This window comes from Canis lupus, chromosome 23, assembly GCF_003254725.2.
Source record: "Canis lupus dingo isolate Sandy chromosome 23, ASM325472v2, whole genome shotgun sequence".
NCBI lineage: Eukaryota > Metazoa > Chordata > Mammalia > Carnivora > Canidae > Canis > Canis lupus.
The window spans coordinates 14633186-14646929 of NC_064265.1; the positions used below are offsets into that span (position 1 = coordinate 14633186).

Below are 13744 nucleotides of genomic sequence, written 5' to 3' on the forward strand. Positions count from 1 at the left end.
TGAATAGGAAATTGGTTAAATACTTTTTGGGGCATTTATATAATGGCATATTATGAAGTGTTAAAAAAATTGACGTGGTTCTATATGTGACTCATGCAGTAACATCCAGGACATTCTATTATTGGGAAAAAATAAAGGAAGTTACAACACAGTATTTTTAGAGTGATCCTGTATAGATATTAAAAATACATACACTTTTACACACAAGTACACAGACTTTTGTATGCATAAAAAATTGGATAGTAACATAAAATTTATTTACTAGATTTATTTCTGGAGAGTAGAATTGGTAAGTGGAAAGTCTTTTATGCTCTATGTGCTTACGAATTATTAGTTTTGAATTTATTGTTTAACAGGTTTTTAAAGATTATTTCTTTAAACTTCCTGTAATTTTGAATTTACATTTAACAATGGAAAGCCAGCACTACTTTTTTTTTTTTTAACAGTAGTTAATGTCAAAGAGACTTTCTGTGGAAATGGTTTTTGTTGGTATTCACTTTATTCCAGCAGTATATTTAAAAGGAGGTGGTGCTCTAAAGAAGATGCTCCACTCATTTGAATTCTCTTCCAGTAGAAATAGTATATACGGGTTAGAGTCACTGTTGTTCTATTTTTGCTATGTAGTTAAAAAAAAAAAGATTTGGCCTGCAGATATATATTTACCAAGTTAACCCCTTTGATAGCAAAAGCATCTTGACATCGTTACTTTGCTAATGAAACTGAGATTTAGGATTGTTGCTCAGCAAAACTATTGGAGTAAAAGGGTAATATCTGAAAACCTTGCTTTCTGAACAGAATTCAAATGATATTAATATTCTTTCCACATTAGGTGATATGCTTTTACAGAAAACACACCTATAAATTTGTAGGCTACAACCTCTAAAATTAAGCCTTAGGCCTTGTGTGTTTGATGATAAGGAATGACCTAATCAAATGTTCTGGAGCTTTCTTGAACAGCCTTGTAGAGGAGGAGTTTATATTTACTCTTTAACTATAAATTTAAGGTTTATTAATCATAAAAGTCATAATTTAGCTATGCATGGCAACAAATCATCCAATGATTCAATAGGGCATCTTGCATTTCTTAGAATACTGTAATTAGATAACCGATTTGTAATTAAGTAAAAATGAAAGCTGACCTTTCTCCTTGAGATAAAATAATGCTAACCATATGAAGAACAGAAGATTTATGATTCAAATGAGCCTAAATACAATTTAAGGGAATAGGACTATGCTTCTTCTTGGGAACTATCATCTTTTTGCCTTGTCAGCACAGATTTAACAAAATATCCAATGTATCGCAACACAGGAATTTCAATTGCGCATTCATATAAGATTTCAATGTAACGGGATGCTATGCAGAGTAGATATTTGGTGCAATCCATCATCTATTAAAATTCTGTCATTGTGATGGGGAATTTCAAAGTATAGTATAGAAGTCTGCACTGAGAAGCTGCAACAAATAACCGATTGCATGACAAAGTCAGCATTTTTTACTTTCTCACAGCAAAACGTGAGTTCTTAATCTCATCTAGCAATGCTCTTTCCTCAGTATCTGTTCAGGAGAACAACGGCAAATTGTGAATAGAAATGATTTTGCTGTCCTTGGTGGGGTCTGACAATTTACCAGGAGACTTGATAAGGTCCCAGAGCCCACTAACTGACAGAGAACTATTTCTTGCACAAATACCAGGATGATAGTTATAACACAGTCCAGGAGATTTTTATCCTGTCTTCATTAAGAGTGAAAGACCTCAGGGAGCCTGGGTAGCTCAGTCAGTTAAGCATGGGACTCTTGATTTCTGCTCAGGTCATGATCTCAGGGTGGTGAAATGGAGTACTGGGCGGGGGGGGGGGGGGGGGGGGGAGGGCTGCTGGGCATGGAGCCTGCTTAAGATTCTTTCTCCCTCTCCCTCTCTCTCAGCCCCTCCCTATCCTCTCTCCCTCTTTCAAGAAAAAAAAAAAAGTGAAAGGCCTCTCTCTCAGAATCTTTTTCTAAATCTACAAATAATAATAATAATATACACACACCTTAGAAAATTAAATCTCTAAAGAAACAAACTTAAATGGCACATTTTAACTTTATGCTTACTCTTTTCTGTTCTCTTGTCCTTTGCCTACTCCTTTTCTTTCTTGTGTCATTTCATTTATCTCTTGCTTATAATTACCTGTATCTTCCCCTGCCCCCCATTTTAACCATTCATCTAGGTAAAGACCAGAGACACAATGTTCTACTTTAAGACTTTCCTAAAGCTTCTTTGGATACAAGCCTGGTTGAAATCCTGGAGCACCTGGGTGGCTCAGTGGCTGAGCATCTGCCTTTTGCTCAGGTCATGATCCTGTGGTCCTGGGCTGGAGTCCCATATCAGGCTCCCTGCAGGGAGTCTGCTTCTCCACCTGCATGTGTCTCTGCCTTTCTCTCTTTCTCTGTGTGTGTCTCTCATGAATAAATACATAAAATATTTTTTTAAAAAAGATAGAATCTTGGAGTCCTTTGAGTTAAGCCTGAAAGAGAACCTGAAGGGCTTCTGGATCCAGTGTAGGAGTCAGTGTGCATTCACAGTGATGGGAGAGAAACATGCTTACACTTAGAGCTTATACACAAGATTTTCTCAAAATGGTGGGAGAGAAAACATGAGAGAGAACAGTTGTAAGAAAATCAGAAACATATTTGAGATATGTAGATAGTGATAACTTGAATTTATTTGTAAAGTAGGTTCCAGTTACTGACAACAAGAAGGTACCTGATAGGCCTTTTTTTCCTAGCTTTGGTATTGAATAGTTTAATAAGTAAATGAAAAAAGCACCAATCTAGAAATTTGTCTGATTTATAGCCATAGAAGCTATCTCCAAAAACTCATTAGCAAAGTAAGTTAAATAAGTAGTATGAACATGGTAGAAATAGGTGATTATTGCTTATTCTTAACTTTCTTCCATACCAACTCCCATTTTATGTAATTGGGCTAATCTCAAGTATAACATTCAATGTCCTTATATAACTATAATAATAATAGTAATTTTCCAAGTGTTTGCTATCTGCCAGGAAAATTTAGGAGTTTCACACTTTATTTCCTTTCATGAACTAAAGTGCATAATTATTTAAGCATTAGTACGTCTATATTACAGATGAGGAAACTGTGACTCAGAAAGTTTAATTGCCCAGAGTTCCATAACAGAGAAAGGTTTCCTATCTCAAAGAGACCAACAACTCACCCTATTAATCATCATGTTGTTCATTTATCCTATCTCTTTAGATTCAGGTATTTGGTGTATCTGCCTTAGATTACTTACGTATTTTTGTATTTTAGTGTCATACAGTTATATTTAACCCCATTTTGATGATGAAATGGGTAAGGTTATTTATACAATATAGGCAACTAGCAAAACTGTTAAAGGGAAAAGATTGATGGCACAAACTCTGTTTCCATGAGACTGTTTAACCAATTATTCCATGTTAAAAACAACAAAGTGGTGGGTGGCCTAGGCACTCCTTTTTCCAGGAATCCGTCCCAGCCACAAATATTGTATTTTAAACCAAGTAACCTAAACTCAAACATGATGCACTGTCTAGTCATGGGAAGTGATAAGATATCAGTGAGTAGAAGACATAGCAAGGAATATCCAAGGGGATAAATTCACACACACACACACACACACACACACACACACACACAGCTATCACTGGAGGAAGATGTATGAGAAATAATATACCAAAAAAAAAAAAAAATTGGGGCTGAAGCCATGCTAGGATGGAGGGGGAGAGGAAGAAAAATTTTGCTACTCTCCTGAGTGACAGTTGAAATAAAGACATATACAAACATCTTCCCTTCTGCTCACAGTTCTAGAAGTACTAGTAGAATATTACATATTTTGATATCTGGGAAAATATTTGGGTTTTGCTGGATGTGGATTCCCTTTGGCCAAAGTGAGATGATGCTTCACCTCAGTGTGAGGACTGAACTAGCATTAGTGCCCTGTAGATGAACATATTATTTTTATAAGGTAGCTGTTTCCTTTTAGAGATTCTCCACTTTATAACTCAACCAAACTTCTCTTTCCCTGTATTGGCTCACTCTGTGCTATATGTTGGTTTGGCATTGTATATTGTATTTTATCTCATGACTTGAATTGGAAAGGGTAGCCTGAATTCATTGTATGTTGGTATGATTTACAGAACATAGACCAGATGAACTCAGGAAGCCCCCAAGGTGTATAAATAAGAGTAAATAGAGGAATTCGCAAAATATGGGCTAAAGTTCTGCTGTACTAAGTTATATACATTTTATTCTTTAAATAAAAAACGAACTATCAAAACATTAAGAGCAATGTGTAATGTTCCTTATTTTCTTTAAAAAACAGACAAAGCTCAAAAATGAAAACCAGGTGCTATGATCCTTTGACTCCAAGAAACGGATGCCTCTGAATTTAGTTCCCTGGTCTTTAATGCGTGCTACCTTATTGATATTTAGCTTTAAAATGTGTTAAAATGTAGCATTGTTTTTTTCTTTGTGCAACTAATACATTCTACTAGGAGAGTAATGTCAATAATAATGCATAGCATGTCATACTTTAAAAACTATTTTTACATATGGTATCATTTGATCTTTCCAATAGTCTCGTTAATAAAGTGACAGAAAAGGAAACAAAGGCACAGATGTGAGCATGCCGAGGAGAGTATACCACAGCCCTTGTCACATGATTTTCTGTCTAGTGCCCTACCCCTATTTCTCATTCTCATGAATATATTGCTATAGAAATTACTCTCTCTTAACTTCTACAGAGCTAGAAAACCTGGAAGACCTGGACAAAGACAAATGGAATCATTAGCCTTCAGCCTAGATTCTAATGAAATATGTAATATTTTCCCTGGGACTGATATAATATTGTGCCACAAAATGGGAAATATAGCAAGTGGAAAATAGAGTTTGAATATTTTTATAAGAGATTTTTCCACTAAAGAAGAAGAGAATGACTCTAGTTCGTTAACATCAAAAAAAGTATTTAGCAACCTTGCTTTCTGTCTATATCTTCATCTATTAGTACACAACTATCTTCATGTTTCAAATATCTTGCTTTGAGTCAAAGGTAGGCCATGATACTAAAAATTGCCCCCAAAGCACATCAAACTGCATCCAAAGAGAACAGAGAATAACAAGAGAAGTAAAACAGAAAGACTTTTCCCCTATAAATGGATTTAATCGTCCAGAGTTCAGAATTCCTGCATGAAGTAGAAATTCCCCATTCATGACAAGTGGTAGACATCAGCTTAGAAGGTTGACTGCTATTTCCTCCAATAAAGTTTGTTCTCTCTTTGTCTCATCCCTCTCTCTCTCTCATCTCACTCTTTCTCTTTCTTTCACCTCTCTCTCTCTCTAACTCTGCCATCTATCTGTTGTACATGCTTTTGTAGAATTTCAGGAACAGCTTTTCACCTGAAAAATATGGCTGCCTGAAAGAGGTATGGAAAATAACAAAAGCTTCACCCCAAAAGCTTCCTTTCTATGCATTACAAAAGCTTGCACTTGGATAATAGAAATATTTAGCCTCAGGTGACTGAGAACACTTACTGTTGGTTGCATAACGTATGGCGGATGAGGCATCCATGAAGTACTCTGGACCTATGCATCAAACAGCATTTATTAGCACAAAGCAATCACAGAGAGAACTTGGTTCTTGTGTTCAGTGGAGTCACACTAGGTCAAAAGAAAGTGGAGTCCATCTGACTTTACAGCTAATTAATACTCAGAACTAGGAATAGAAAGGAAATTCTTGGACCTGATTAATTTGGTCCCTGAAACATAGTAAAATGTAAAGCGAATTCCTACTTCACCAGTACTGGCTATAGTGCCTACATTGACCAGGCTGGGCCTTGGAACATATTTTGAGGTTGGTGTTGAAGGCTAGAGTCTTAGGAAGAAAAGCCTCAGGGACCCCTACTTCGAGGTCAACTCCCAGGGATAGAAGCAAATAATAGAGAGTTGACAGCTAAGACTTCCTCTTTTTCTGTCTTTGGTTCTAATTCAAATTCTCAAGTGATCCCATCTTGGAAATAAGTCCAAGTGGTAAAATTTGGGGGAAGAACTAAAGAGATCAATCAGAAATTTGGGGGGAAAGATTTGGGTTAAACCCAAGTTAAGTAAATTTGTGTTTTTTTTTTCTTTCATGGTAATTGGTATGGCAAATAAAAATGAGAATTTGAGCCAACCAACTGTTCTGAAATGTGCCTTGTCAGCCAAATGAGAAAGTCAGCTTGTAAGGGCTGATTGTCACATTGAGAACCCTGAAAACTTTGCTTTCAATACACTCACACTAACAAAATTGCCAAAGCACTTTAGATTAAAAAAAAAAAAAAGTGGTGAAAGGCGAGAATCAACAACAGAGGAATTGTTCTGATTCCTTTTTTTAAGAAAAAGGAGCTAGAGTTAAGTTCTACTTATGAGCCCTCCCAAGTGAAATCAGTTTTCTGTGGATATTTTTTTTCATGTCACCAAAGTGCTCTACACTGGGGCTCATTGGGTGGTCTTGGCTGAAACATAGGCCAAGATTTTTAAAAAATAAGTAAAAACAAAAAAAATACCCCAAAAACACACACTACAACCAGGCAGGCCTGCAGGAAGCACAAAAACTGAACAGCACCTGCACATAGCCTCATGGGTCCCAAGGAATGGCAATTAAGAAATCAGCCAATCTGAGACCCTCAAATGCAATTCACATGAAAGTCTATTCTGTTCACCCACCAACATGTATCAAGAATCTTAAGTGCAGAAAAAGAATGAAAATGATCTGCTTCAGGGGAAATCAGTTAAGGAAAAATGTATATAGTCTCAAGTTTGATGCTCTGACAGCTGAGACATCCTGAAATGAAGTATGTAATGGTTGAATAAGGTGAAACTTCACTGAATTAGTAGCAGTCATCGACGTTACAGTTTTACCCATCATAAAACATCCACCCCCACCATCTGCAAAATACAGAGAAACACATGCATGCACGCACGTACACTCTCTCTCGCTTTGTCTCTCCAAAGTTTTGAAAGGTGACACTAGGCACCCTCTATATGTAGCATCTATAGGCACTGTCTAATTAGAATTAGAAGAATTGTCTGAAGAACAATATGAGGTAAAGAGAAGCAGGGAGTAATAGCACATTGGATAACTCAAAGGAATAAGACAAGGAGTATTTTTTGAGGGAGAAGTAAGACTATGTTAATCCACTGTGTACTTAGAATTAACTGGCTACAACATCTGCTTTAGGACACACATGGAGTCTTGGCTTTTTTGTTTTTCAACATGTGGAACCCATGAGGTCTCTTTTGACCTCTTTGGGGTGGAGAATGAAGTAAGAGCAGGAAGTAGGAATAACGTTTTACCATTTTGAGAATCCTCCCTATTTCTTGGGGAAAATGATTTAACATCTATCCATGTAGCTTCACATGGACACACAGGACAACTGTGACAAAATGAGATGACAACAATAAAATATCCTGGAGTGAGTGAGGGGAATGCCAGACGTGTGCTTGTAAAGAAGACACAATAGGGAACATGGCCACCCAAATAACCGACAACCAACAAACTAAGTTCTCAGCGGCAAGAAGGCTGCACTAATGTTGGCTAGAAAGGAGCATAATCATAAAAATTTCAGCAGGAAGAATGAAGAGATGGTGGGCTTTATTATTCAGTAAAATAGATGCAAACAAGCCCTTCAAAGTGTAGGCTAAAACTGGAGTATTATTACATTAAGATGTGACTAAATTGTTTAGGACAGGTAAAAAATATCTACTGTGTCCCTTTTGCCTTGACATAGTCTATTAATGGCAAGAAAGACTTCTCCTCGGGTGCAGGTAAATCGGACATACCTGGTATGTGGAGACAGGGGAAGCAGCAATGAATGGCGTGATAGATGTCTGTGGAATCATGCGGTTGGTTGCAATACTGTACGGTGAAGAATAAAATCTGCAAACAGAAAACAAAAAAAGAAGATTCATGAAGCTGCTGCATGCCTGGCTGCTAATCAAATGCTACCAAGCACCTCTGGGAAAGGCAAAGTTCCACCCTTGTGTTTTTCCACCAACTGTGAACAGGAGCATCCAGGAAATTTATAGCATTTGATGCCACTAAAGGAAATAAATCGTTCTGAACAAAATGACAACTTTAAGTCATCTTATAAAATTGGCTGTACAAAATCTCTTAAGCCAGGTGAGTGTAATAGTATGTTTAACCAACAGGGGGAGAAAAGTCATGGGCATTGCTTTTAGTTTGTTTTTCTTTTCTTTTTAAGGTAATGCTAAAGCTCTTTGAGAGAAAAGCAAAATGATAGCACCAAGTTTTACAAAGATGGCCTATGTTATGTGTACACAAATTGCATTTATCTCTTTATTCAAGAAATAGGGTCAGCTCCTAGAGAGTTCTATATAATTTGTGCTAGGCAGAAAAGTCCATGAACTTATGCAGAAACTAAGCTAAATATTTTCTCCCTGAAAAAGAAAAAAGTAGACAATTTGTGATCTGTGTCTATCTGGCGATAGGCATATATTCTGGATTCAATCAAGAAGATTCTGGACCTCTGTGATATACTCCTGGTGTAGACTTTATAAAAAACACTGAGGTTTTGAGTCTTTCAGGGCCTTTCGTTGAGCAATTATAAAATGATACTGGGCGAGATCAGGGATTAACAAATGAGATCTTTCTACAGAACTTTCAAAGGGCAGCTTCAAGGTACTTAAATCAGTGACAAAGCCATCTCTGGTCACACTATACCTTATCGAATTCATAAGTTACTTTACGCTCAAATTTGTCAGCAGATTTTCAAATCATGTTTATTTCTTCCTGTCTTACTGGTAAGAATGGCCAGCCACAGAATGGAAAAAAGCCAAGTTTCCTTTGATGGATTATTTCACTGATGTGAGGATAGATTGGGAAAATGGGTATCAAAGGTAACAAAATCATTATTTCACTTTGCTGTCCTCTTAGCAAAAATCAACTACTACTTTTGATTCTTTTTTTTTTTTAATTTTTTATTCATTTATGATAGTCACAGAGAGAGAGCGAGAGAGAGAGAGGCAGAGAGAGAAGCAGGCTCCATGCACTGGGAGCCTGATGTGGGATTCGATCCCGGATCTCCAGGATCGCGCCCTGGGCCAAAGGCAGGCGCCAAACCGCTGCGCCACCCAGGGATCCCTGATTCTTTTTTTTTTAATAGCATCACTGAGGTTGGTGTTTTGCAGTCAGGGACATCGTCACCCCTCAGAGGTCACTAATAGTTTGAATAGAGACTCTCATGGGTTACCATTCTAAAGAAGTATTTTACAAGACTCTCACTGAATGTAGGAGTGCTGGATTTCAAGGTTTCCAGGATTCAAAGAGGAAATTCTTTAATCTTAAAGTCTGTAAAAGTCTTCAAGCAAGGATTGGAGGACTATAGTCTTAAATTTACTTTATCTAATAGTTCTCAACAAGGATTATAAGGCCACACTTGGTTAAAATTTGCAGCTAAAAAAGTTACTCTGTCAAACATTACATCCTTACTGTCCATATCTACCAGACCTCTAAGTTTATAGTTCTGCAGTTTTAAAAAAAATGACATTGTCTGCATACTTATTAGAATGGCCAAAAAAAGAAAAAGATAAAAAAAAAAAAAAAAGACAATCCTAGCACTGGCAAGGGTTCAGACAAAGTGAGATTCTCATTTGTTGCTGGTGGAAATGCAGAAAGGTGCAATCATTTTGGAAAACTTGTCCATTTCTTATGAAGTTAAACACACAAATACCTTACAACTCAACAATCCCCGTAGTAGATACTAACTCAAGACAAAAGAAACCTCATGTTTTCACAAAAACCTTAAAGCAAATGTTTATATAGCAGCTTTATTGATTGCACTTGACAAAAATGGGAAACAAACCAAATATCCTTCCACTGAACTGCTAAACAAACTGTGGTATGTCCATGCAGTAGAACACTACTAAGCAATAAGGAAAGAACCATCGATATTTTCAACACGACTAATTTTAGGTGAATTATCCTAAATGAAAGAAGTCAGACTCAAAAAACCCTATATTTTATAATTCCACTTACATCACAACATGAAAAATGCAATACTATAAAGAAATAGATCAGTGGAGGTCAAAGGTTGAGCTTGGAGGATAGAGCTGACTACAAAGATGCATGAAAGAATCTTTAGAAGTGATATAACAGTTCTGTCTTGCTTGTCTGGTGATTCTATGACTGTATGCTGGTCAGAACTCACAGAATTGTACACTATAAAGAGTGAATATATATTCTATGTAGGTTATATCTAATAATCCTGACTTCTAAGCAAAATCAATTACTGTGTAGCCAAACATCCACCTGTTCATTAAAAAAAAAAATGTTGATCATTTACTATGTGTACCAAAGATGGCTAAGCCTTTAAAACATTCCTTAGAGTGTCTCTGTTGAGCCACTTAAATCATATCTTACCTGTACATTAATCAGCCTAAAATCTTCCAAAGGCTTTTCATTGCCATGAAAACAAAATCTGCATTTCTTACATTGGCTAGCACAAAGAGGCTACTGCCTACCTCTCTAGTATTTTTCTCCTACCCCTCTAAACCAGCCAGCTAGGTTCCAGGCACACTGACCTTCTGCTGTTGCATAATTCTGTCATTCTCACTTCTGTCCTGAGCCACTAAACTTACAATTCTCTCTACCTACAATGCTTATTTCCACAAATCTCCCTAAGGCTACTTCTTTCTCCATTTGGCCTCACTCACCTTTCTTTTCCTCAGAGAGGTCTGTAGCTTAAAGTAGCAACCATCATCTCCACCCCATTTTCTCTCTATTCTTCTCCTGTGATTTTTTCATCACTGTTATCACCATCTAAAATAATGATTTTTAAAATTTTCTTTAAGTATGTCATAGACTGAATGTTCATGTCTCTCCAAAATGCATATGTTGGGACACCTGGGTGGCTCAGTGGTTGAGCATCTGCCTTTGGCTCAATGTGTGATCCCGGGGTCCTGAGATCAAGTCCTGCATCGGGCTCCCTGCAAGGAGCCTGCTTTTGCCTCTGCCTATGTCTCTGCCTCTCTCTCTGTGTCTTTCATGAATGAATGAATAAAATCTTAAAAACACACACACACACACCAAAATGCATATGTAGAAATCCTAACTTTCAATGTGTCTGTATTTAGAAATGGTACCTCTCTGGAAGAAATTAGGATTAAATGAGGTCAACAGGGTGGGCCCCTATCACGATAGGATTGATCTTCTTATAAGATGGGATACTAGAGAACTTGCTCTCTCCCTCCACAAGCACTCATGGAGAACAAGCTGGGTGAGGACATAGTGAGAAGGCAGTCATCCACCAGCCAGGAAGAGAGCCCTCACCAGAAATCAAATCAGTCAGACCTTGATCATAAACTTCTAGCCTACAGAACTATAAGAAAATTAATTTTGTTGTTTAAAGCCACCTAAACAAAGGTGTTTTGTCATGGCATTGGAGCTAATACAAGGTAATTATTGACTATTTCTCTGGATGTCAGCTTTGATAGTGTTGAGGACACACGGGCTTTGTTGCCTAGAATAGAGCTGGGATGTAATAGATACTTAAGGACCATAGGTTGAATGAATATACAAATGAATGAATGAATGAATGAAAACAAAGGAGCTTAGGGAAATAAGTAGTGATTTCAGTATAGGGTGGCCAATGCCAAGATGGTGAGAGCATAGAAGATGGGTTCTGAACCAGTAGAAAGCTGATGAGTAAGAACCCAAAGAGAGGCCAACAACACATATTAGTAAATGCTTAGCAGAAGCTTAATCAATACTTGCTTTCAAAAATGTGATAGTACTAGCAACTAGGGGAAAGAGTCCTTTACTACAAATATCATGGTTTGCATTTAAAAATCCCCTTTAGGTCTTACTCCCGACAGAGCTTATTCATGAATAAGTGAATAAAAAGACATATTTGGGGCTCACAATGACCCCATTCCACCCACAGCTACTCCATGATCACTCCACAGTCTTTCTCCTTCACCATGAGGTGGTTTAACTTCTGTTAGAAACCCAGTTTCAGACTCTCCCATCAATGGAGTGAATCATGCATCTTACCTGAGCATGGCTGGTTTACTTTGTAAAATATACCAACTGAAGTATTAAAAGTGAAGGCAACAGGATTGGATTGACAGGCAGGGTTTAGAGGGAGTTTTATGGGGAAAACAGGGAGAAGACATGTAAAGAAAGCAACCAACTAAACCTGATACCTACAAAGGGAACCTTGGGGAAAATTTTAATGTGTTTTTTTCTATTTGCTCTAATCCTATCCAACACACAAGAATATTTCATCCTTGCCAGCAAGTTCCAATACTGCCACTCAAGTCAGAGAGTTATTTAGAATGGGAAATGTACTGGAAAGAAGAAAATTAGCACACTATCTTAAACTCCTAATTCTGGTATTCTGAAATAAGCTAAGTCTAAACATAAACTGGATGAATGTACAGGAAACCCTTGCTTAAACCATGACAAGAAATGCTGCTATTGTAGCTGAGACTTAGGAGGTACCATATCTAAAGAAAATGCACTGGGCCAGGCTCTATGAGAGAGAACTGTAGGATGGCTTTCCCATTCTCTTCCCTTCTTCTCAGTCCCTGCCATGTAGGGTATAAAAACACTTTCACATGGCCATGATGTTAAACAAAACAAAACAACAAAAACATCCAAATAGATGCTTTAGGCATAGGTATTATCAGGAAACAGGAAGAGAAAATTGACAGAACATTTCAGCCATAATAATAAAGCTATGGTAATTCTAAATATGTGACTTTATCTTTTTATATCTCATAATATATGCATTATGCCTTGAAAATGCTATTACAGAAAACTGGGCATGAATTCTTAAACCATTTTCCTGGGAATAGCTTACTGTTTATATATATATTATATATATATATATATATAATATATATATACTGTTAATTATATATATACTGTTTTATATATATATATAGTTTTTTGCCAAAATTATTCACATGGCATTATGTGTGTAAAAGTATTCCTTTTATTCTTGACCAGTGCTCCTAAACTAGAAGTGATGAAGTGATTTTGGTCCTCAGGGAATATTTGATGGTAGGAACTGGAGATATTTTTGGTTGTCACAACTGTGTGGGTGGGCTGCTACCAGTATCTAGTGGATAGAGGTCTGGGATTTGGCTAAACATCCTTCAATGCACAGGGCAGCTCCCACACTAACAATGATCTGGTCCAAAATGTTGTAGTGTTGAGGATGAGAACTAGGAATATGAACTAGTTGCTTCTGGAGATATTTCATTTGAACAAAATACCAAATGCTACAGTGGCTAAGAGAATTAACTAAGCATAATCTATCTATAGAATTCAAAGCTGGCCTTTGAAAAAAACTTAACATTTTTAAGTAATGCAGAGTTATTTGGTTCTCTGGCATTTAAAGCAAGTGGGCTCCAGACGTTCAGAATATGCAACTCTAGATCACTGAGAGGACATGATTTTGCCTGCAGGAAAGTCATCTTCAGGGGATTTGGCAGTCAGTAGTAACATGGTGAAATCTTATTTCACTGACAATAAAAATAACGTGAACATATCAATAACCCTAGGGTAGAATGTTTTTTACCGAAGAAAACCACACAAAATCCTATTTGCACACTGAAATAAACAGCACTGGCTCGTCTTTCATGTCCACAGGCAATAAGGTTAGAGTCAGAAGCACAAACGGTATCCTTAGGGTAACACTATAGCA

The 13744-nt window shown here is 37.1% G+C and overlaps 1 protein-coding gene across 21 annotated transcripts in view; it reads right to left on the reverse strand.

Annotated features, from left to right (window-relative positions):
* The window catches only part of RBMS3 (RNA binding motif single stranded interacting protein 3), a 1287947-nt gene that overhangs the window by 99771 nt on the left and 1174432 nt on the right, over nucleotides 1–13744 (reverse strand). For 16 of the 21 annotated variants that reach the window (XM_025461062.3, XM_035705246.2, XM_049099704.1 and 13 more), the window contains 2 exons: nucleotides 7854–7950; nucleotides 5568–5618 (listed from right to left, as the gene is read on the reverse strand). In XM_025461062.3, coding sequence (XP_025316847.1) covers nucleotides 5568–5618; nucleotides 7854–7950 — 148 coding nt within the window. The remainder of the gene's footprint in view (nucleotides 1–5567; nucleotides 5619–7853; nucleotides 7951–13744) is intronic. The other 5 variants (XM_049099705.1, XM_049099711.1, XM_049099707.1 and 2 more) reach the window with 1 other exon arrangement.